The sequence below is a fragment of the Perca flavescens genome, chromosome 6 (assembly GCF_004354835.1).
Source record: "Perca flavescens isolate YP-PL-M2 chromosome 6, PFLA_1.0, whole genome shotgun sequence".
NCBI lineage: Eukaryota > Metazoa > Chordata > Actinopteri > Perciformes > Percidae > Perca > Perca flavescens.
The window spans coordinates 15,994,563-16,017,509 of NC_041336.1; the positions used below are offsets into that span (position 1 = coordinate 15,994,563).

Consider the following 22,947-nt stretch of genomic DNA (forward strand, 5'->3'; position numbering starts at 1 on the left):
ATTAAAAAACATAACAAACAATAAACTGCCACAAGCCATTACAAATGCTCTTCAAAGACATACATCTTTGTATTTTACGATCTGTTTAGTAGCAAACTGTCAGATTCAATTGATACTCGTAATTAGTGTTCAATAAGAAACTGGTGCACTATGGAGAAGCAGCATCAAAGGTTTGGACAATACAGGCCTACAGTACTTGAGTTCTGTTGTCTGCGCCAGGTGATACCAATTAATGAGTAATTAAGATGTAAGCTTTTTTTCTTCTTCAAATAGACCTTTTTTCACAGCAGACATGTTGACATAAAAGCACAGGTGTATTCAAAACCATTAATGATGGCTGCATTCCACTTAGGCGAGGCCCTGGTATTGTGCATGCTGACTCACTGAGATAGCTTACTGGGACACTTAATGGAATTGAGCCATCGTTAAGGTTATCAATTTCAGCTGTGCTTTTCCTACTATGACAAGTGGAAATGTCCGCTGTGAAAAAGGGCCATAGAGTAAATCTAGGTTAGTCTCAATAAAAAAGAAATTCAGAATTTTAACCCAATTATCTAACATTAAATTATTTTTAATTAAATATTTTTTGTCAAAAATGAAATATTGAAGTTATGGCAGCATACTTTGTATTAACACCATTATCTTATAGGTCTCATGTCCTAATTTTCTAGTCTGGCTATCACCAGACCTTGAACTGCAGGGCGAAATCAAATCGCCGGCAGATCGGGCTGGGTTTACCCAATCAACTAATTTTCCTTTTTTAATCAAGAAATAGTATTAATACTACTAATTGCATGTTTTTTTCCCTTCTGTACAAAACACACTCACAATCATGTTCATCAGACTTTATTTCAGCCGGCTCCGGACCGAAAATCTTGACGCAATCTTCTGTACAACACTGTTCCCTTCTTCAAAAACAAAACAATTAACAACAAAAGTTATGTACAAACATGTTAAAAAAGAACACACAAGGATACAAGACAAAAAACAATAGTAATGCTTGTTTGTGGAGGGCGGTTATAAATAGTGCCAGCATTTATTTGAGCTTTAGTTGGCTTAACTATGCTGCCATTATTCAGTTCATTTTGTTCATTCGATTAGAAGCCAGTAGCATCATTCTGAGTTCATCCATGACACTGTGTGCCATCTGAGAATGGATGACATCCCCTCTTAGTGTTTCACATGAATAATGGGGCTCATTGCCTCCATGCAGTGCAAAAAAGGAAAACAAAGAGAAAACAAAGAATAATAACATCAACACCAACCAGTGAACAAGTAATTCAGTCTCACTGAAAATAAAAATGGTGTCAAATGTTCTTGAAATATCTCACCAGGAGAACTCTTTCCATTATCATTGTAATTTCAATAGAGTAACATTTTCCAACCATACTGTATTTTTTTTTTCTTTTCGCATCCAATATTTTTATATATCAAATTGCAGCTATGATTGGCTAATACAATCACCTAAGCAGACAAGTTGCCTGAAAAAAGCAGTCCAGCAAAACTAGCCAAACACCAACATACATTTCATCAAATTAAAATCATTCAACAAAATGTAATGAAATGTTTTAAATGGACACAATTTCTTCACTTTTTATGGACGAGTTCTGTTAAATTATCATAGTGTTAAGAAGTGAAGACTAATATTGAAAACATTATCCTTCTTTTTTTTTTTTTTTTTACAAAAACAACTCATGAAACCAAAAGGAGAATATGTTATTGTTATTAAGTGTAAGTAAGCCAGTCGACTCACACACAAGGCAAGAAGTGAAGGCCGATCAGAAGCACAGAAAAACAAATAAAGGTGTAACAGAGCAGGTGAATGAATATGCAAAGACATACTCAGGAGTCTGTTTAACATAAACCTGTAGCTTAGTAGCCTGCCATATACTGAGTTACAATTATAAATCACTTAAATTGACTATGATATAAAAAAAAAAAAAAAAAAAACATCTCACAAGCAACTTTGACTTTTTTACCTGCGCTGAGCTGACAATCAAAATCTTGCACATTATGCTGAACCAATTTAAGTCTTTGTTCTCAATGGCAAGTTTGATTGTCACTTTTTGGGGTATAAAGCACATGTTGGTTCCAAAGAGAGCGGTTGTATTTTTAAAACCTCTGTTGATCAGTGAGAAGAATTTTGGCAACAGTCCAGCTTCAGTCTTTGTATGAGACTGACTGTCGAGTGTGCTCATACCTCTTTAGTGATCACAGACAGGATGCAACATTGTTTTGTTGATACGTATAGCAGTTGTAGTGCATTCTAGACACAGCTCGCTTGGTCACGTGAAGCACTGAATTACAGTACAGCAAAACATAATACAATAAAAGACACTAAATAATTCATTATACAGTGTATGTACAACTCTGTTCAAAATGCTCATGTTAACTGACTGTATCATAACTCTTTATTTTGGACTTTGCTTTTGTCTTGCAGCTTTCAGAAAATTAATTCATCAAATATCAAACACTTAACAGATATATCCCATCTCTTTTATCCCTGTCCTCTTTAAATTCTATTGTTTCTTCCCTACATAGCCATAGTGGTCAGGTGTTGATGCCCTAGCAGCCCTTTGCGCCCTGCTCCCGCCCCTGGGTGCCCCCCTCCATTGCCATGGCCACAGTATTCTTGCAGGTTCTGACGCAAAGTAACCAGTGCAGAGCCCAGACAGGCACGATTTGGAGCCAAGACACCCCCAGGCAGCTGGAAGAGGACAGTGGCCACCCCAGCCATGCCGTCATCTGTGGGCTCTAGGGTGATGGGCCCTACTTTAAAGGTGGAATAAGAAAAGCCCATGAGCTGAGAGAGGAAGGGGTCAGAGCGGCAAAAGTGCTGGTAGCCGCTGTATGTTGATGGGTGGTGATGGTGTGAGGCCGGGGTGCCAGATGTGGTGCTGGCATAGTGGTGGGTGTTCAAGTAGTGCAGCGGCAGGTGCTGGCTACCGTTGCCCCCTCCACCCAGGGTGAGGTGATGGTGGGCTGTGGGTCCAGAGCCTGGGTCATGTTTGTAGGAGACAGCTCCTGCCCTGCCCCGCTGGCCCACCACCACTCCTCCTAACTTGCTTGTGCGGGCATGAGCAAGCGATACAGTGGTGCCCCCCACCCCTCCACCAGCTGAAGGCAGGTAGATGAGCTGAGGCTCCTCCGGCTCAAGGTATATGGTGAGTTTAGCAAAGGGCCTTGACGCCATCTTGGTCATCTCCTGGATGTGGCGACGCTGCTCCCGACGGAAGTCCAGAAACTGCTTAACCTTCCATAGGAGGACGCAGACCGACAGGAAGAGGAAAAAGCAGGAGAAGAAAACTGAGAAGAAGACAAAAAGATCGATGTGGGCTTGGTCCTGTCGCAGAAACAGCAGGCCCTGGGACTCTCCCTGTCTCTCGGCAGTCCCCACACCTCTCAGAGCGATGTAGAAGCGGCTGGATTTCAGAGAGTGCACCTCATGGGGGAAGGTGATGACCACACGATCTCGAACACCACGGACAATCAACACCGTCTGTGGTTTCCACACAGTGATGTAGGTGATGAGTCCTTCAGCCCGCGCCTCCGTAATTTCTCTCTCTGCCCCTGTGGGTTTTGCTTGCAGCTGCAGGGGGTTTTGGGAGAGCACGGGACCCCCGAGACCGGATGAGGCATTGGCAAGCACCTTTATAGGGGACGGAGGTGAATCCTTATCTACACCGGTCGTTGTCCCCCGAGTTACTGCTTCTTCCTCAATCCTGATGGTGTGAATCCCTGTGTATCGGTCTACATCCACAATGAAGATGTCATGAGAGTTGGACACATACACTTCCACCTCACCAAAGGTAACATCAATGGTGACCCGAATGTCCACATTGGTGAACTTTGGCTGTGCAGAGAAAAACACAGTGCGCCCCTTGGGCAGGTTGCGAATGGTGGGATCGTGGAAGCAGTTGGTCTGGGATGTGGGGTCAAAGCAGCACTCTGTGTCAACGTTGAACTGACGATAGCACTGACGCCCATTCACCGGTGTGCCATTGAAGGAGTCTTTGCACTTGGCACACTGAATAGAAGAGCACAACAAATACAACTTGAGCAAAACCCGGCAATGGATAGGACAGGGTCACAAATGTTTCTCTCAATTCTAAATTTTGCTTTTATCAATGCAGAGAAAGAAAATCAAACATTATATTGTGACCAGGGCCACCTTCTGTGTGGAATATAACTTTGCAAAGTGAAACCCTTCTTCCATAATTGAAGTGCATGTGCATACCTGTTGCCTGTAGCAGTCTTTCCGGTCACTCTGAGGGCTGCTGAGACAGGAGGAGGTCTCGGTGTTGTTTTGGCAAGGGCAACCTGTACCATCGTGTTCATTACATGTGTCTGCATGGCCATTACACTGACACCTGCAAGGAAGAGGAGAAAATACACTAAAAAGGAGAAATACAAATACTAAAGAGGAGAAGAGAGAGCTTATTGAGCTAATAAGTCTGTTGCTTCTAGAAGCATTTATACTGATTGTCTTTTTTGCAACGTTTGCACATCTTATTTATCTAACTTATAGGAAGGGGTGGGGGATTTTCATCTCATGACTAGCATTTTTTTTTTGTTGCTGTAAAAAAAAAAAAAAAAATTCCCTCTGATGGCATGGTTAGTTTAAAGAAGCATCAGCATTTAGTTGCATCAATATACAGTAAGCACTGTATATTGATGCAGATTATATCTGAAAGGCCTGGCATTGTGTCAACCCAAAATAATGGTAATTGTGGACACTGCCAAAACATTCAGTATAAAGTAGGGGTGCACCAATCCGATATTAAGATCGGATATCGGTCCCGATATTGACAAAATAGCTGGATCAGGGATCGGAAAAATTAACAGATCCACGGGCCGATCCAGTTTTGTTAGGTTTTTTTCCCCTCTGTCGCACGTGTGTCGCATGCTGGAAGAGTTGAGTGTACAAATAAATAATAATTCAATACATTACATCCATGTTATTTTGTCCAAGTTAGGAAAGTAATGTTTAGTTAGGAAAGTCTGGTGCTGTTAGTCTCTTCCACATGGTGGAAGGAAGGTATAAGGTGAAAGGTATACAGTGTATTATTAATTCAACAATGGTATCGGATCGCTATCGGGTATCGACAGATACACAAAGCCCAGGCATTGGTATCGATATTGGGACTGAAAAAGTCGGATCGGTGCATCCCTATTATAAAGCCCATTTTTAAAACATTTAAAAGCTTGGCATATAACATATAAATGCTTTGTAATGTTGGTCACGTCATGAGAATCCATTGACTGCTGAGCAGCAAACATTACTCACTTTTCACATTTCCCCGGCAGCAGGAAGAAGCCGCTGAGGCAGGTATCACACTTGTCCCCCACGCTGTTGTTTTTGCAATTCACACAGACAGCATGCTCTTCTGTGGGACCCTCAGACACCCAGTTCTGAATCTGATAAAGGGACAAAGAGAGATACAAGAGTAAGCACAACTGGTGGATTTGTTTTTAACATATAATGAAGGAGAAGGCCACAAGGACAGCAGACACTTACGCTGTTGGGGTCCAGAGGGAAGAGCCGTGGATTCTCAAGGGCCTTCTTAAGTTCATCTCCGGATAAACACACAGCACTGTTTCCCCTGCAGAACTCCCGACATGGACGACAAGTGCCGCCCCCCTTGGCAGAGCCCACAAACAGGGGCTTACACTTCTCACAGTGCTTTCCCTGAAATTTTATGAAAAATTAATCATCCCCAGTGGGCATGGAAAAACTGTGTTCACAGTATGTGCATGTGTTTTACTATGAGCACTTACTATGGTGTTATTGTGGCACTCAAGGCAAACATCTGGTTTGCTGACACCAGCGCAGTTGCTGTGTTTGTTGCAGCTGCACTGAGAGGAGCAGTTTTCTCCCACAAATCCAAAGTGACACTGGCAAACTCCTGGGGACACACACGTCCCGTTCACACAACCTTGTGCACAAACTGGCTCACACTGACCAGAAACCCTGTACAGCAAAAAAACAAAAAAAGAGAAGAATTTAGTAAACCTGTACAGTTACTATGTAACGCAATACATTATTTCTTTGTAAATATCCTTGTGTATTCTGCGCCTGAGTCATAAACGCTAACTCCTGATCCTACCTGCTGAGTATGTAACCCTGTTTGCAGGTGCAGTGATATCCCTGGGGTTGGTCGTGGCAGTCCTGGGTGCTGTTGCAGTGGTGATGGCCGTTGGCACACTCATCCTCCTCTGGACAGTGGAGGAAGGACCAGCTGCTGTTTCTCAGGGGGCAAACGCCCTCACTCACACCTGGCAGACAAGAATAGAGGAAGGTGAGTGAACCAGACATGAGAAAAGCAGAAATTATGATTAAGTGATAAATGTAACGCTGGACTGGTTACACTCCACAATGCTGAATTTCTTGAACGCATCAACTGAAGATATTTCTCACCATCAAGTCCTCCTTGTAAGCAGCGTCCAGCCCCATTGCCCCCCCGAGTAGCACACCAGCCACACTGAGGCCTGGAAATGCACTGGGAGCACTGTGTGAGCTGGGAGCACTGGGGAGAGCAAGAGTCCCCCCCAGAGAGCAGACGACCGCACTGACCTGCCTCACATCGCAAGGGCACGAAAGACGGGCTCATGCACTAGCGGAAGGGGAGAAAGGTTAGCTGTATATGAACATGATCTTATTTAAAAAAAAAAAAAAAAAATCTCATACAAAATACACTGTAAAGTTCTGTAAAGTCTTACCTGCTGCAAAGCCATGCTCCACACACAGTGCTGCCAGCCCCCATCAGAGCCTCTGGAGCCCAGACAGAGGCTGCAATTATTGAGACTGTGGCAGGGTGGAGGGCACGGCATAGGGGGAGAAGACTCCACCTGCATTGGGGAGACGTTGAGCAGGGCGTAGCTGAAACACGTCCAGTCATAGGTGGGGTTCACACTCAGGATGCGCCTTGTCTCACCTGAAATGATCACAACTCAGTCAACATGTTCTAGTGGAACACAGCCAACATTTAATTTATGATCTCCAAAATATTCATTCATCCATACGGGTGTGATAATCATAATTACTAAATTACAATTTCTAGTGTATTTGATGTTTTTTCGTACATTGACATCTTATTTATTTTCAGGTTTAGACTGAAAATTTAAACAAAAAAGCCTATAGGAAATTCATAATTTCCTCAACGCTCTTCAACACTATATTGCCCATACCTGTGCGTTTGAATTGGCGAGTCCACATGCATTTTCCAGAGGCAGTACACTTGGGGCAGTCAGAAGCCTCACAGCTGGTCTCAGTGCAGTTGCTGGACAGGAAGATCTCTCTCTGGTTGATCCGACAGTCATGTTCAGACGTACAGCTAACAGAACTGCTGATACATGCCCCCTCTGGACAGTTTGTGCACCACTTACACTGAAGAGTAGGCTGGGAAATTCAGTAAGGAACAGATTTTAGTTGATAGAAAGTAGTCATCTCTGTTTGAGCTAGTGATTGTGTTACAGTAGGGGTGTTGTATATTACCTGTGATGTACTGGAGAATGTTTTAGGGTGTCGGGCGAGGCATTCACTGCAGGTCTTCAGTCTGCGACACTGGTCTGGCTGACGAGGGGTCGGGGAACAGGGAGACTGGCCAGTGAAGCAGCCCATTCTGACAGAAAGGGAGGTGGAGAATTGAAAGTTTGACACATTTTATTTAGTAGCTGCACATAACTTCAAGCTCAAGAACAGAGTGCTATTTATTTAGAGTTGCTTCTAGCCAATGTGTTACCTCTCAGCAGTATCAGAAGAAGCACAGGTTCCCCTACACCAGACGCAGCTGCCTGTGGTGGTGTTGCAGGCCTCTGGTGTTGGCAGCAGTGCACAGGGGTCAGAGGGCACAGACAGGGTTAGGAGTCTGCCCAGTGTGACACCATTGAAGCCCCCTGACAGGAAGAGACGGCCACTCAAGCTTGTCATGGCAAGGGACACTGAACTATTTACTGGATCTCCTACAACTGAGACTGAAGGAAAGAAAAAAGTGATTAGGTTTTGGTATGGAAAATTTAGGATTTAACCATAAATGAATCTGCAGAATGACACTAAGATGGTCACCTGGTTGTATCCAGGTGTTACAGTTGATCTGGTATAGAGACACAGAGTTACTGTAGTCTTCAGCTTCTGTCCTTCCCCCGACAATGACCATGGTGTCTTTGATCATGGCTGCTGCGTGGAAGAAACGGGACAGGGGCTGCAAAGCAAAGAGATGACACAGCAAGAATAGATAGGTTATTTATATGCAGTGGACTGATAGAAGATAAATGCTTGGCTTGTCTAATTTACTGGCCTGTCACAGGAGGGTAGAGACTAGATGAGGTCGGCCTCTTACCTTATTACCCTGTGAGGGCACCAGCAGAGACCAGGTGAGGTTGGGGTAGTACAGGCTGTAGAGCTCGCCTGAGGGCTCCACAGTCTCCACGTGGAAGCGGTAGCCACCAAAGACATAGATGGCATCAGTCTGCTCATGGTAGACTGCTGAGTGGCCATATAACCCTGATTGAAGAACACATAAGGAGAAACAGGTTAAAGTGCAAAATTAAAAAGTGCATTTTCAAAATGCAATAGTAATGCAATTATCTTTGAGGTTGACCAATACATTAATTATGTTTGTACTTTAGGGGTGTGACGAAACGCTTACTCCACGAGACGAGACACATCACAAGATTGGGTTCACGAGAACGAGACAAGATTTCTCGTCGAGGTGAAAAGTTGTCTCATGAGGCGATGTGATGTCAGCGTGATGGAGCGTGGAATTACTATTGAAGATCCCCCTGCCACTTTTAAATCATTTGTGTGGCAACATTTTGGTTTTCCTGCGGAAATAATAATTACGGCTAACACGAGCACTATGCAAAAACACTTACAGCACCACCACAGCTCTCTACTAACTACTGCACCCGTGACTCGCGGGTGCAGTAGTTAGTAGTACGGCATTTTTTTCTTACAATGTTTACATATTGCGTTCGTCTTGTCTGTCACTCTTTCGCCGTTTATTATTTCCGCAGGAAAACCAACGTGTTGCCACACAAATGATTTAAAAGTGGCAGGGGGATCTTCAATAGTAATTTCACGCTCCATCACGCTGACATCACATCGCCTCACAAGACAACTTTTCACCTCGACGAGAAATCTCGTCACGTTTTAATCTCGCGCACACCCGTCACACTCTCGTCACACCCCTAATAAATAAATATATATATATATATATATATATAAATATAATATATATATATATATATATATATATATATATATATATATATATATATATAAAGTGGTGCATAAGTGGTGCATCAGTCAATAAGTTATTGACCAAGTAAGAACTATGTTACAACACATAACAAAAACAAAAGGCCTTAAAAACCTGTAGGTGGTGTGCCAGTGTGGGGGGCAATGGTCCAGTTTCCCGTATGAGGGCTGAACTCCAGCAGATGGTGGTTGAAGCCGTTGTCTGGAGAGTAACCTCCAATCAACAGCACAGAGGAGTCTCGACGTACAGTTAAAGTGTGGCCCGACACCGGGGGCAGCACTGTGCTCTGTCAGAGATGGAAGAAAATGTCATTTACTAGGAGGTATAAAAACACTTATACACACACAATATTTTGTATTTCCACAATAAATCTAATCCTAACCTTGTGTTCTCGCCAGACCAAACTGCTGAGATTAAGACTCCAGGTATCCATGGCAACACCGTTTTCAATGACACCGCCCACCACCAACATGAAGTCGTGACTGGCTCTGTGGCTTCCAGAGCCAGACTCATGACTGGTCAGCAGTGCAGAGGCGTGGTGATAGCGAGGACTCGGAGTCGAGCCTTCTTCCACAGAGCTTGTCAACATTTGGGTCCAACGGTGCTCTGACACAGAATATCTAAACAAACCAGGAACAAAATGCATTATTACACATATATAGACATTACTTATACTTATACACACAGTAGAACATCAAAAATGTTTTGTGAAATTCATACTACTCAGAACACCCTACCTGTAGACATTTCCCAGAATGCCCTCTGACAGAGAGAGTCCACCATACATCCAGAGGTTGCCCTGTGGTCCAGACACCAGAGTGTGGCCCATCCTGTGGAGAAACCTGTGGGCCTGGTTCTGTGAAGCAACAAAAATGAATGTGTGTTTGTGTGTGCTGGATGTGTAAGATTCATGAATTGTGCAGATAGATTTTTTTTTTACGGTTTATGTTCTGCCCCTACCACTGTCAGTTGTGTGTCCAGCAGTGTTTCCCAGACCAGACTGTTGGAGTCCCGAGAAACAGAGCAGTCTGAGCCAGCCCAACTATCTGAGCACACACACACTCCCAGAGACTGAGACAAAAAAATATGTTGGTTAGCAATCTAGGAACATTTGTAACATGACTTTTATTAGACACAATATCTCATTTCAGATTATCATGAACACATCACAAGAAATCTAATTTAATAATTCCCAAACACGTCTATTCCTAGAAATAAGTGATCCCTGTGCCCAAATCAAAAGTAAAAATTCTAAATATAAATTGTCACAACTCTTACTATATTACAAGCCCCTCTTCCTTCTGCTATTCCACAATCCTGAGGGCATATGGGCCGGTTGCACTGGGGTCCACCATATCCCTGAGGGCACTGACAAAGCCCCCCATGGCACTGGGCTCCAGCTGGACACACAGGTGACCCCTCTTCACCCTCATCAGAGCTCTGGTGACACCGCCGCACCCAGAAAGATGCATTGAAGCCTTGAGGTTTGTTTGAGGAGACGTTGGCCTCAAAGTAGACAGAGATCACACCTGGTAGTAAAAGAGAAAATAGAATATAGTGAGAGTGACATGGTGATTTTCGAGTCTGTGTGTGTTAAATGCCAACTATAACTCCATTACTTCAAATAAGTAGATGTGAGTAAGAGTTTGTATACATGTTTCAATGGTTGACAGCAAAATGACTTACCCAATGCCATGAGGTGAAGTAATCTGCTAGGTAATTAGTGGTTAATGTGTTCAGAGGAAATACCATTTTAATAGCTCAACTTTTGCTGTCTGCCTGTAATGGACAAGCAGATTTATCCAGGCAAAAACATGTTCATTATTGAATGAATATATGGATGGATACCTGAGGTGGCCTCCACAGTGATAGGTTGAGTCCTTGTGGTGCCACAAAATGCCCCAATCAGGTTGTGATCTGAATGTACAACTCCATTGGCCAGGAAACGAGGGAGGCCGTCAAACACATAGACAAAGGAGCTCTGCAAAACAAAACAAAGGAAATTTAAGGGCGATAGTTATACAGGTAGGAATACGGACAATGGTTGATGCTACAGCACAGCTAACATGTTCATTTGATTGTGTGTATTATCGTGTCATGTTTGTACTCACTTTACAACGTGTATGGGAGTCTGGGTGTAGAGTGAGGGCTACAGGGGGACACAGCTGTCTGGGCAGACAAGGTGCCAGGTTCTCAGTCACAGACAGGACCCACAGGCAATGAGAAAGTCCTCCGTTCCCTTCTGTGCCACTTCGCCAACCCAGAGAAGAGGAGAGAGGCATGGCAGAGGTAGAGGAGAGCAGTACAGAACGACCCTGGCACTGGCGGTAGCATGTGCCATTGTTCCTGTTGGAAAGAGAAAGATATCAGGATAGATGAGTCAAGATGAAAGAATCAGAAGAAAAAAAAAAAATCATAAATCACTTTTTGCTTTTATCAATACCTTCTTGTAATCTCCACTCCTTGATTTCAGATAGTTTTCAATCAGTACATACACAAAGAAATAATAAGTGTGCGTTACACTCAAGTTCTAAGACGAAGATCTTCTTACCTGGGGTCTCCGTAGTAACCTGGAAGGCAGGACTCACAATGTGGTCCCTGAGTGTTGTGGGTGCAGTAGCACTGGCCTGTCTGGTTGTGACAGTATCCTCGGAGAGGGTCGCCATGGCCGTTACACTCACATTGCACACAGCCGCCGCCACCAGCCAGTGCTGAACCAAAGCTACCTGGACGGCAGTGCTCACAGTGGGGTCCTGTAGTCCAATCTAAAAGACAAATTTTAACAAATGCAGTTCGACTTTACCGCGTAAATTGGCCTTGTTCAGTATGAGTTTAATACAAAAGATGACTGAGAACAAGCTATTGAAACAAGCCATATATACAAGTCTCACCCTGGCATTCGTCACATATCCCTGGTGCAGTAATACAGGTGGAATGGAAGTTGCAGCCACAGTCAACGTCGCATTCAACACCACTGAGAACCAGAGTGGCGGGGTCAGACGTCCAGCCAAGGGAACATTCACACTCAAACCGCGGGCTGCCACTACATTGGCCCTCACGGCACTCATTATAGCACCTGTGGAAATAGGAACAATTATGTTTGGGTGAAAATGTCCTTTAAAAAAATTATGACTAAATGGAAAATATGAAGATTTTTTACTCAAGAGAGTTGAAGGATGAATAAACAGAGGAAGATCTTACGTCTGGTTGCAGTGCAGCGTGCCATCCCCTGTGTATCCTCTCTCACAGTGGCACTCATAGGAGGTGGGAGTGTTGATGCAGGTGGCGAAGGGGTGACAGTTGTGGAGACCCAGCCTGCATTCCTCTACATCAGGGCAGGTGGGGTAGGACCAGATTGCATCTTGCTCTTCGTTATCCAAGAGCTCCAGCTCCATCTCCATTTCCAGGGGTCGTGGCGGGGCCGAGGTCTGGGGCTCGGGGCTGGAAGAGTAGGACAAGGAGAACTGAGGTTGGACAGGTATACTATATCCATCTATATGTCCAGCCACTGTGATATGCATCTATTATGTAGAAGTTCTGTTTGAGTTTGGCGGGCATTCTACGGTATGTGAAGGTTTCAGAAAGTAAAGATCGTAAAGAAACAAAAAGCCATTCAATCATTTTTTCTCAAATGGATATAACTGATAACATTGAAATGTTTTCTTTTAATACATAGACTGGGACAAGTGGATTTTATAAGTCTTGCAAATACATTTTGTCCTATCCAACTTGGAGTAATTGTATTGTAAAAAAAAAACAAGTTATGGACCCCTTCCTCTTCAAAAAAGTGAACCACCACAAATACATTTACAACCTGTGAAAAACACTCCATCCATAATATTTCATTTTAAATTACCAATATAACAAAAGCCCTTACTTACAAGAAAAAGGCACTTACTTACTGCATCAAGTCATGAAAGTGTAATAAGAGATATCTTACTTTGCAGCCTGCGCTTCAGCCACAGCCACACTACAGTTATACACCAAGGGGTCGTCCATTCCTGCCCAGTCTCCCCTCAAACATCTGAAAAGATGAGTAGAAACCATGAATGAATACAAGAAGACAATGACTATTAACATACCAGACATTTTATAACAAAAGAGAATTATCAATAAGTACATCAATCTGTACAGAGTAATTGTCAAAGTATTTGTTAGTTAAATGTGTGCCATACTTACTTTCCAATTGTGGGATTGTTATAGTCACCACACCAGCCACACTGGAATGTCCGCAGGCAGTCTGTGCACGTGTTTAAAGCTGAACATTGCTTACACTGGGGAACCGAATGAACACTGACAAGTAAGAGAATAAGAAAAGAGAATATTAGATTAATGATTTAGGTTAAATTCAACTCACTGACAAAATATAACTAATTGCACTCAAAAGACGTTATATTTAAAAGTTCTGTCAGTTCTTTGTCTTATTTTTGGTTTACATAATGGGAGTATAACAGGAAAGCAGTTAACTGTATGTGCAACTGCAAATAGTTATGTGTATCAACTGTCAGCTGAAAATAAAACAAAACAAGTCTTAAAAATGTCTTTGTTTTACCTGTCGTACCAGTCCCTGCACTCTCCATAGGGGTATTTTGTGAGGTAGGCAGCAAAATAGAAGCAGGCCTGGGCTGACTCACACCATGCACACTGGCTGGAGTTAGAAAGGCACTCACCACACGTCCTTCTCCTTTGCAAAAAAAAAAGATGCCAGTTAAGGTTCTTGTTACACACAAAAATATAAACAACATATGAAAATATAGTTTTTCAACTTACTGGTTGCAAACTTTAGGACAACCCCTTGAGTCACGTATGGATCCGTCTAGTCTTCCCCGTCGACTGCATTGATAGTCGCCTTTCTTGCTGGAGTTTATTTGCCACTCGCAAAAAGGGTCCTGCAGGCCAAATTGAGCTTTGCATGAGTCAGGAATACAGCAGCTCCAAATTAAGTTATATAATAACATCAACAGCATAGTGACACTTTGTTAAAATGAGGACGTGTTATCTGTGATGTACTTGAGTACAAGCAGAGCAGTCTCTGTACTCTTCACACAAGGTGCAGTGCTGGGGTGCCAACAGCAGATGGCGCTGACCATCTCCCTTGCCTTCCCTGTTCTCTCCCTCAGGGCAGGGCTCGAGGTCTGGGTTGTCCCGCAGCAGGCAGCGGGACAAAGACGGGCACCAACCACAAGACTGATCGGACAGACAGGCCAGACAGGACATGTATGCTAAGCAGGAACCTGAGCGGTAAGGCTCCAGGAACAGGAAGGAGATCTCCTAAAGGGAGAGCAAGTTATGAGGAAAAGGGCATATTAGGTAAGAGTTTAGCTTTTCTTTTATTACTGAATGAAACCCATTGTTTGGAAAAATTACAGAACCACAAGCTACAGTTTCTTTTACTTTCACTGCTTATGCAGGTTAAATCTCTTCATCTCTTCTAAAAGCACAGGTTTAACTGTGCCAGTACTCACACTGCCTCCAGGCAATGTTCTGTTCCATATCAGGGCCATCTCACTGGTCTGTCCTGAGCCAGAGTTGTTAAGGTAGCCCTCAGCCTGAACAAGGTAATGGTTGCCCCTGGTTAGGTTAGAGAACAGTCTACTCCCATCTGTGCGAGCCAGCAGCTTCAACTCCTTCTCCTGCTGGGCTGCCCAATGACCCACCACCTCCTGCTCCGATAGGTTAAAGATACATAGAGAATTAGAGAGAAAGAAAAAGTGGAAAAGAGTTAAGTAAGGCTGGCAATAAATAAGTGCTGCTAATTTAAAAATCTCTCAGTCATTAATATACAACAGGATATTTAAATTAAATTAGCATTCCGTAAATGTACATAATGTAATATTCCATTATGAGTCAGTGCATTTAAATAGAAAATGTACACATCACAATCTAATGCAATATTTTTCCACATTCCAATACACTATTGTGGGTGTTTAATTATTAGGAAACTTCAGCAGCAAAACTGTCAAAAAACATACATAGATTTGTCAAGTAAGGTAAATGTAATTTCTAGCAAGACAAGGTCCTGCACTTATTACTCCTGTGGGGATGCCTGCCTTTCCAACAGTCACAATGTTATTCAACATGGGGCTAAAATTACTACATTATGTCTAGTGAAAATAATATTATAAGACACGTGTTACATTCTCGCATTGACAGTGCTCTGGTTTATTGCCATTTTTTTAAACCAATCACAATCATCAAGGGCGACGCTAAGCTCTGCACGGAGCCGCTGCAAAATAGCCGTTAGACGTTCAAAAGTTGTTTTAGTCGTGCAACAGAAAACTCAGATTGGACAGATAGTCTAGCTAGCTGTCTCAATTTACCCTGAAGAGATCTGAGGAACAGTTAACCATAGTCTTCATAAATCAACGGAGTTCAAAATTCCAAAACAAAGAAAGCAGAAGGAAAAGGACATTGGCGAAAAGACGGCAGAATTTCATGCGGCACCAGAGCAATCGCGGAGGTGGAACGTCGTGGATATAGACTACTTCTAGAACAAGCCTGTCAATACTTCCCAATTTCAAATTTATTTTAAAATAATTTATTGAATTTATAAAAACACAAAAAGTGTTGACATGCACTTTCCCTCACCAGTTGGCTGGAGTTGGGCCCTGAAGCCATTCGGGCCTCAAAGTGGAGCCTTTGGATGCGAGCCCACATGGAGACAGACTCGGTGGGAGGGGGTGCAGGTGGAGGGGCCCCCCACAACGGGTGGATGAAGCCCCTGAACTGTAGGGCTACATCCATTTCTGTGGTGGGACTAAGGATGATGGTGGTGCTGCGTAGGATGGACACCTGGCGAAGGGGTGAGGAGGATGGAGGATAGGGGGAGGACGGATGGAAGTGGAAACACATCAACAGATGGACTATTCTCTACAAACTGCTTCTTAAGTTTGACAAACTACTTAAAAAAGGAATGTTCTCTGTGAGCGCAATAAAACACAACAGTGGAAAAAGAACAAAAAAAGTGAGCATTGAAGCCAAGAGGTTGAAAAGCCAAAAGCACAAGGTAGAAATTCACAATAAAACAGAAACGCTCATAATATTCAAGTTGGACAACTACAGTGCAGTCAAAGTGTCAAAGCAATGTTGGAGGAAGGAAGGAAGGAGGGATAAATATAAGCAGAAAAGGGAAGTAATTACAACCAGTACAGTTAGCACTTGAGATTTGGACTCCGTACCTTGTCAGGCTGGGAGTCGTTGCGGGGGTGCTGGAAGGTGAGCAGGTGCAGTCCCGGGACATAGTTCTCGGTGCGACAGGAGTGGAGGGAGGTTAGGAAAAGGGTACGCTCCCCCCACCAGCCGTACGCCCCTGAGATCTGGTCCACACGGCACGCACTTCGCTCTGTGAGACCGAGAGGGAGAGGTCAGCATACAAAGAACACATCTGACCTCCACAAATATCGTAATACAGCCGATTTCTAAAGTGTTCTACTGTACTGACACAAATCTGATCTGTGACTTTTGTGTGACGTGTGTTCAAAAAGAGTAAAATGACATGACCTCACTGCACCAAAGGAAGGATGTGATTGGACAGGCAAGTCAAATCATGGTCTGACTAGCCTGTACAATCTCAGCTGGGTGTTGTCACATCACTGTGCTCCATCTCTGAAACACGCCCAACATAAGTCCCTCCCCATGTCATATTTTTTTCAGTCTGAGGCTTAGCCCTTATCTTTTGCCCTCCTTCCTCCCTCATTGGGTCTCACCTGACACTGGTAGGCAGGACTCATTCTGAACACACCAGCCAAATTCACCAGGGGCACGGGCCAGAGAAGCTAGAGTGCCACTGAACACCAGGCAGGACTGGCAATCAGACAGGAAGCGAGCCAGGCCCAGGCAACCAGTACTGCCACACTGTGAACACAAAAGAGGGGTTATAAAATTGCACTGGTAATCCTGACAAATATTCATACAGGAACTTCAAAGTGAAAGAAATATTTTAGGTGTCACAATGTAGTAATGGATATACAGTACCAATAATATTTGTATGCTACATTTCTATGAATAAGTCAAAGAGAGTAAACCACAAGGCTTGCTGAGGAAAGTGTTACCGGATTAGTTGGCTGGTACTCTCGACAGCGGCCTTCACACCAGCTGCACTCTGGGTTCTTAAGGCACATACTTTCGTCTAGCGCCTCAGCACAAACAGCGTCCTAATAATGCAACACACACACATACATAGAGTTTCACAACAATTTAGTTATTCCTAGCTGCTCTTACTCAAAAAAAAAATGTTCAGCCTTTCCAATGATAGGACTTCCAGTTTTCTTGTTTTATGGCACTTTCACTCACCCTGTCACCTTGATCGCTACTGACGAACAGTGGAACTTTGTAAGCCACCAGGTCTCCACGGGCAACGCCACTGTAACCCCCAGCAACCAGTAGCACTCGTCCCTCCATCACAGCAGCAACATGCGAGTAACGCCCCCTCACAGAATCCCCTCCTTAGAAAAAAATGAAAGTTTTGTAGGCAATGTACGTGTAGATGCTTAAAAACCAAAAAAGAATCAAGCTGTAAATGAAACTGGACTGTGTGTGAGAGTCTACGGGAACTCACTAAGTGACCATCTCTCCCCAGCAGACACCCATTGGTGACAGCCCAGATGGTAAAAGAAGATCTCCTGATCAAAGCACTTCTCCTCTTGGTAATGAATATGTACATTCCCCCCTGAGAGAGAAAGGCAGGAAGAAAATAGATAAATATACACAGGACAGCTCTGATTAAAGAGAATAATGTTAATTTACTTCATGCTTACCGTAGACCACCATGTAGTTTCCAATGACGGTGGCTGAGTGGAAAGCTCTCTCTCTGGGGCCGGTTGCTGGGAAACGGGAACGGAAGGATGTCCAAAACCGCCTGTCCACGTGGAACACGTCTGTGTTGTTCACCCTCACACTAAACCTTAAAAACAATATACAACAACAAGTGTACTTTCAGAATCTATAAAAGATGCTGTACTGTATATATATATATATATTGGTATTCAAAATGTTGGGTAACTAACTTGTTTCATCATTTCAAACTACTTCTACTATTCTTATCTTAACTTATATTTTTTCTGGAGTGCCTTAATTTAACAAGTTTTAAAACAGAAATCACGTTTTATCTAATCACAAAAGGACAAAAATAGTTTACAAGTAACTTGATGTGTATGTGTACAGGAATAAACAAAAATATGACATGTGCAATCCCCAAACAAAAAAAGATACATTCCAAAACTAGACAGCAAACTGTTCCACTTCCTCATTAGCAACCACAAATAGAAAAGTGTGTACAAAATGTTTCTACCGGCTGTGTGTGTGTGTGTGTGTGTGTGTGTGTGTGTGTGTGTGTGTGTGTGTGTGTGTGTGTGTGTGTGTGTGTGTGCGTGTGTCTGTGTCTTACTGTATGCCTTATGCTAACACAAAAGAGGGTGTGTACCTGGCAGTAGTAGGCCTGTGGCCTCCGTAGACCAGCAGTGTCCTGGATGGGCTGTGGAACACCATGGAATGGCCGGCAGTGGCCGGGGGCTTCCCACCGGTGGGCTGAACAGTCTCCCACCGTCCAGAGCCATGCAGGCCGAACCGATACAGAGAAGAGGAAAACATATCCTCCTCAGTGCGACCTGGGATATTTGGAAAATACTGCTTAAGTACGATTCATGTTTTTAAGGGATATATGTATTCCAAACATAGACTGCCACATGACAATAAAATATGAAACCCACCTCCAAATACATAGAGATAATTGTCTACTACAGCTGCAGCGTGATTGGCCAGTTTAGGAGACCCACGTGAATTTGAAAAGCCATGCTGTTGCCAGTCATCTTGAAGTGGCCGGTACATCCAGACATCACTGGCCAGGGAGCCGTTGGCTAGCTCTCCTCCAAAGATAACCATATTACCCATCCACTCTACTGCTGTGTGGGAATGACGAGCCGCCTGACAACAGAGGAGAGTCACAGTGCAGGAATGAAGTGAATAGAAATGTAAAATAATAAATGGGAGCACTTATATTCACATTGAATCAGGCACTTGGGTGAAATCAGGAAATAGGAGTAGACATTTACATGCACTGCAATAACCTGATTACGAAAAAAAAACTTCATTTACACACTTTGACAGTGATCAGATTTCTGCCTAACCATGTGTTTTAACCACACATTTTTTGTGAATTTGTCATATGACGCTGTGGGATGGGGAGTGGGGAGTTTTGCCAGGGTATCTGAACTGAAAACATAGTAAGAGGATAGGGAAACAGGCTTAACAGTGAAATCATTGAGCATTTGAACTATACAAATGATCTACTGTTCAGCTGTGGAAACCCAATTTGTAGGACTTCATTTTAGCTTGAGTTTAATGCTGATAGTAATCAGTTCAGTTGTGCGCATGGAAACACAGTATATGGAGGTGCAAAAGTTAGCAAAAACTGTGTGTGTGTGTGTGTGTGTGTGTGTGTGTGTGTGTGTGTTTTATGCATGCGTGCATGCGTGCGTGCGTTTATCCAAAAACCACTTACAGGAGAGTGACCATAAGACCTGCTTTCCCATTGGTTGGATGTGAAGTTATATTTGATCAAGTCACCAAGAGCTCTGTTCAGGTCAAACCCTGGAGGAAGATAAGTAATATTCAAACATGATGTCATTAATCAAACACACTATCGGAGACTAGAGAAGAATAAAAGTCAAATAAGGGACTGCGGCTAAATCAAATACAGCAATATTGACGTTGGTTAAAAGCCATCCCTTAAAAGAATAGGAATTCTATGAAGTGATAAAAAGTGTTACAAGTTAGAATTGAATTACTCTGCCAAAGAATAAAGGACTTTTAACTTACAACAAGTGTGTTAAAAAAGGGGGTGGAAGGTGGGTTTGTTCAATTAATATGAAAACATCAGTGGAAATTAGGAGTATGTCACTCTCACCGCCAAACAAGTACATGGCTCCAGTGGAGGACAGGTACACGCCAGCAGAACCCGTCCTAGGAGGCGTGTAGGGGTTTTCCTCACTCACACGCCACCACTGCCCTGCCCCACTATCATCATGGAAACCAAGCTGGCAGCTGTGACCCAGGAAGCCTGGGTTACACAGACAGCGCTCTCCTTTCTGAGAAAAAACATGGAGAATAAGACTAAAATGCACACATGACAAATATAATTAAAGCGTATTCAGGGAAGGATGAGTGACTCTTTAGTTAAAGACTGCTTTGTGTGTTTATAAAACATTCCCCATCGCTTCTCTTACCTGGTCACACTGGCCATTCACAGAACAAGCCTGGGAGCAAAGAGGGGTTGTACAAGCTGCATCTCCCCAACCCTGATGGCAGTGGCACTTTGATGTAGAGGAATCACAGCGGCCATGACCACCACAGGCTCCAGGGCACACAGAGAAGGTGTAAGTTGCATTGAAGCCAAGGAGGTTGTAATTAGCATCACTGAAGAGATGAAGCAGCATCTGGAACAAGGACATTAAGTAACGGTCACAAAGTCAATATTTGCCACAGTTAGAATGCTTCAGAGTTTCTTTCTTCATGTCTTAATTGGTTACCTTGCCAGACTTGGCTTCAATGGGTTGAGGCAGAGTGTTGCCACTCAGGCTGGCAAGTAGAGGGCTCTGGTAGGAGTCTCCATCATACACAAACAGGTAATCATAGGTACACTCTGTGTCCATGAAGGTGAAATTTAAGACAATGCGGTGACTGTTGCTGGGAGCTGGAAGATATTAAAAGTTGGGAGATAGCTATATTAGGGAGATTAAATAACAGTCTATTGGATACTTATTTGTTTTATGGTCAAATTTCCTGTGCACAAGACAATATCTTGGTTCATTATACCTTTGATAAGCCACTCGCAGTTCCCATTGACAGAGTAGTTTCCTGGTCCATCTGTGACATAGCCTGGTGGGCCCCTCAACACCTGCCTGTGGCCCTTGCAGTCCCCTGCGTGGCACGCAGGCAACTCAGCGAAGAGAAGAACCACCAGGATGAAGGAGACAGGGCAGGAGGAGGACATCACTGGCACCGCCTGAATAATGGGAGGCACAAGGTGAAAGAGAATAATTTGGTGTGGGTCCTAACAGACAGATTATCACCAAAAATATGTAGCAGCATTGTGCAGCAAATGGGGACCAAGCACCTACGTTTCAGTTGATAGACCACTTGATTTACAACACAAGACAAAGGAATTATGCCAGCAGGATAGAGAGGATTGTTTCTATAGAAATCCAAGTCATGTAGCCTGGTGGTCCCATAAGACTTCCTGTGGCCCGTGCATCCCCCTGGCCGTTAACGTAATTCTCATTTTGCTGTTAATTCCACTTAAAGTTTACCCTTCTGTAAACTGCAATGGCATTCACACTGCTTAACTGAACAGACCTGAAGGTGCAAAATGGCAATGCTTAATGCGCATTACGAGACTCTGAGGTAGTCTCTGGGGAAGAAATTATTCTGATCGAGCTAACATGTTAGCCCAATGTACAGTAGCATTAGCTAGCTCACTAACGTACCAGTGCACCAATCTCACAAACATAACAGTAACGTTACGCGAAGGTTTTTACACATGTGGCTTTTATACAAACAATGATAGCTACCAACACATCGTGTACTGACTGTATGTCTTACATCCAACTAGCTTAAGGATAAAACAACTAGCTAGTATCAGCAACAAGGGGCTCTCCTCAGGCTATCACAACAAAGCTAACGTTGCTAAGCTAAGATAGCTAGCTGAATACCGTTCAGTCAGAGGCCGTTAGCTGGCTAGCTAGTTGGAAGGTTACATTTAAATGATACCACTCACCAGTTCCCGTCTCTTTGGCCTCATGGTAATTTACATTTTCGGTGACCCTTTAACGCGAACGTTAGCTGCTACATGAGCTAACCTATGGCTAGTGGGTGCTCAAGACTGACAGCTAGCTAGTAGCTAACGTTACTGCCTTGGAATCAATGCAGAGGGCAGTCCTGACTGGGGGTACAGCAGAGAGGTCTGCAGCTGGTCCGTTAGCTAGCGGTAGCGGCTTGGTTAAATCCAGATGCGCAATCGTCAGTGGCTGCAAAATCTACCAGGAAAATTCATACTTGAGAGTAATTTATCATAATGTAACTTCGAAATAATGTTTCTAAAACTCGGCCGTTACACTAGTTTCACATAGCTAACAACAACATCTTTTAACGGCATCGACCTGATTCCTACAGGGACAGATGTCCCCGTTGTTTTGGTGTTTATGGCTGTTAGCAGTAACCGGTGGTTGCCAACACAAAAGACAGCACCACTAGTGGCATGTCCCACCACTGCCATCCAGCGGAGAGGAGAAACAACGTTTAAACATCTGGAAATTATAATGGAAGTATTCAGATCCTTTACTTAAGTAAAAGTACTAATACTCTGTTAACAGTAAAAGTCCTGCATTGAAAATGCTACTTTAAGTAAAAGTATGTAAGTACTAAAAGTAGCCTACTCAATGCAGAAACATTCTCACATTTTTGAAACTGGAAACGATCCAAACAGTTCTGTCAGTTAACTAAGTGTTTAATAGGATCATTATTTAACTGGACTTGTAGGCCTGTATATTGTTGGGCAGTTTAATTTATAATAAAACATCATATTTTATAAACAACATGTTTTTTGTGTGCAAAACATAATTTGTAAAGTAACTAGTAACTAAACCAGTCCGATTAAAAATGTTCCTCTGAAATGTAGTGGAGTAGAAGTAGA

At 43.3% G+C, this 22,947-nt stretch overlaps 1 protein-coding gene across 1 annotated transcript; it reads right to left on the minus strand.

Moving 5' to 3' along the window:
• Window positions 1-830: 830 nt before the first annotated feature.
• On the minus strand, window positions 831-22,509 carry megf8 (multiple EGF-like-domains 8). The gene is made up of 44 exons (XM_028580089.1): window positions 22,033-22,509; window positions 21,072-21,261; window positions 20,786-20,949; window positions 20,483-20,692; window positions 20,164-20,344; window positions 19,759-19,847; window positions 18,968-19,181; window positions 18,682-18,865; window positions 18,017-18,162; window positions 17,818-17,928; window positions 17,553-17,704; window positions 17,312-17,413; window positions 16,967-17,114; window positions 16,439-16,602; window positions 15,849-16,052; window positions 14,726-14,923; window positions 14,271-14,531; window positions 14,031-14,149; window positions 13,813-13,944; window positions 13,440-13,553; window positions 13,201-13,284; window positions 12,462-12,701; window positions 12,152-12,336; window positions 11,812-12,025; window positions 11,372-11,606; window positions 11,109-11,241; window positions 10,539-10,789; window positions 10,221-10,331; window positions 9,998-10,116; window positions 9,643-9,880; window positions 9,375-9,546; window positions 8,340-8,503; window positions 8,066-8,201; window positions 7,743-7,974; window positions 7,496-7,622; window positions 7,189-7,399; window positions 6,721-6,935; window positions 6,419-6,614; window positions 6,108-6,276; window positions 5,779-5,971; window positions 5,519-5,689; window positions 5,288-5,418; window positions 4,238-4,370; window positions 831-4,027 (listed from the first exon to the last, which is right to left on the minus strand). The coding sequence occupies exons 1-44, from the start codon at window positions 22,054-22,056 to the stop codon at window positions 2,534-2,536; spliced, it is 8,661 nt and encodes a 2,886-aa protein (XP_028435890.1). The 5' UTR covers window positions 22,057-22,509; the 3' UTR covers window positions 831-2,533.
• Window positions 22,510-22,947: the final 438 nt, after the last annotated feature.

Coding starts and splice junctions, on each gene's coding strand:
- megf8 (XM_028580089.1), bottom strand. CDS start 22,056: ATGAGGCCAAAGAGACGGGAACTG. Junction 5,972..6,107: donor CAGGGTTACATACTCAGCAG/GTAGGATCAGGA, acceptor TTTGCTGTACAG/GGTTTCTGGTCAGTGTGAGC. Junction 5,419..5,518: donor TCCCTCTGGACCCCAACAGC/GTAAGTGTCTGC, acceptor TCCCTTTATCAG/ATTCAGAACTGGGTGTCTGA.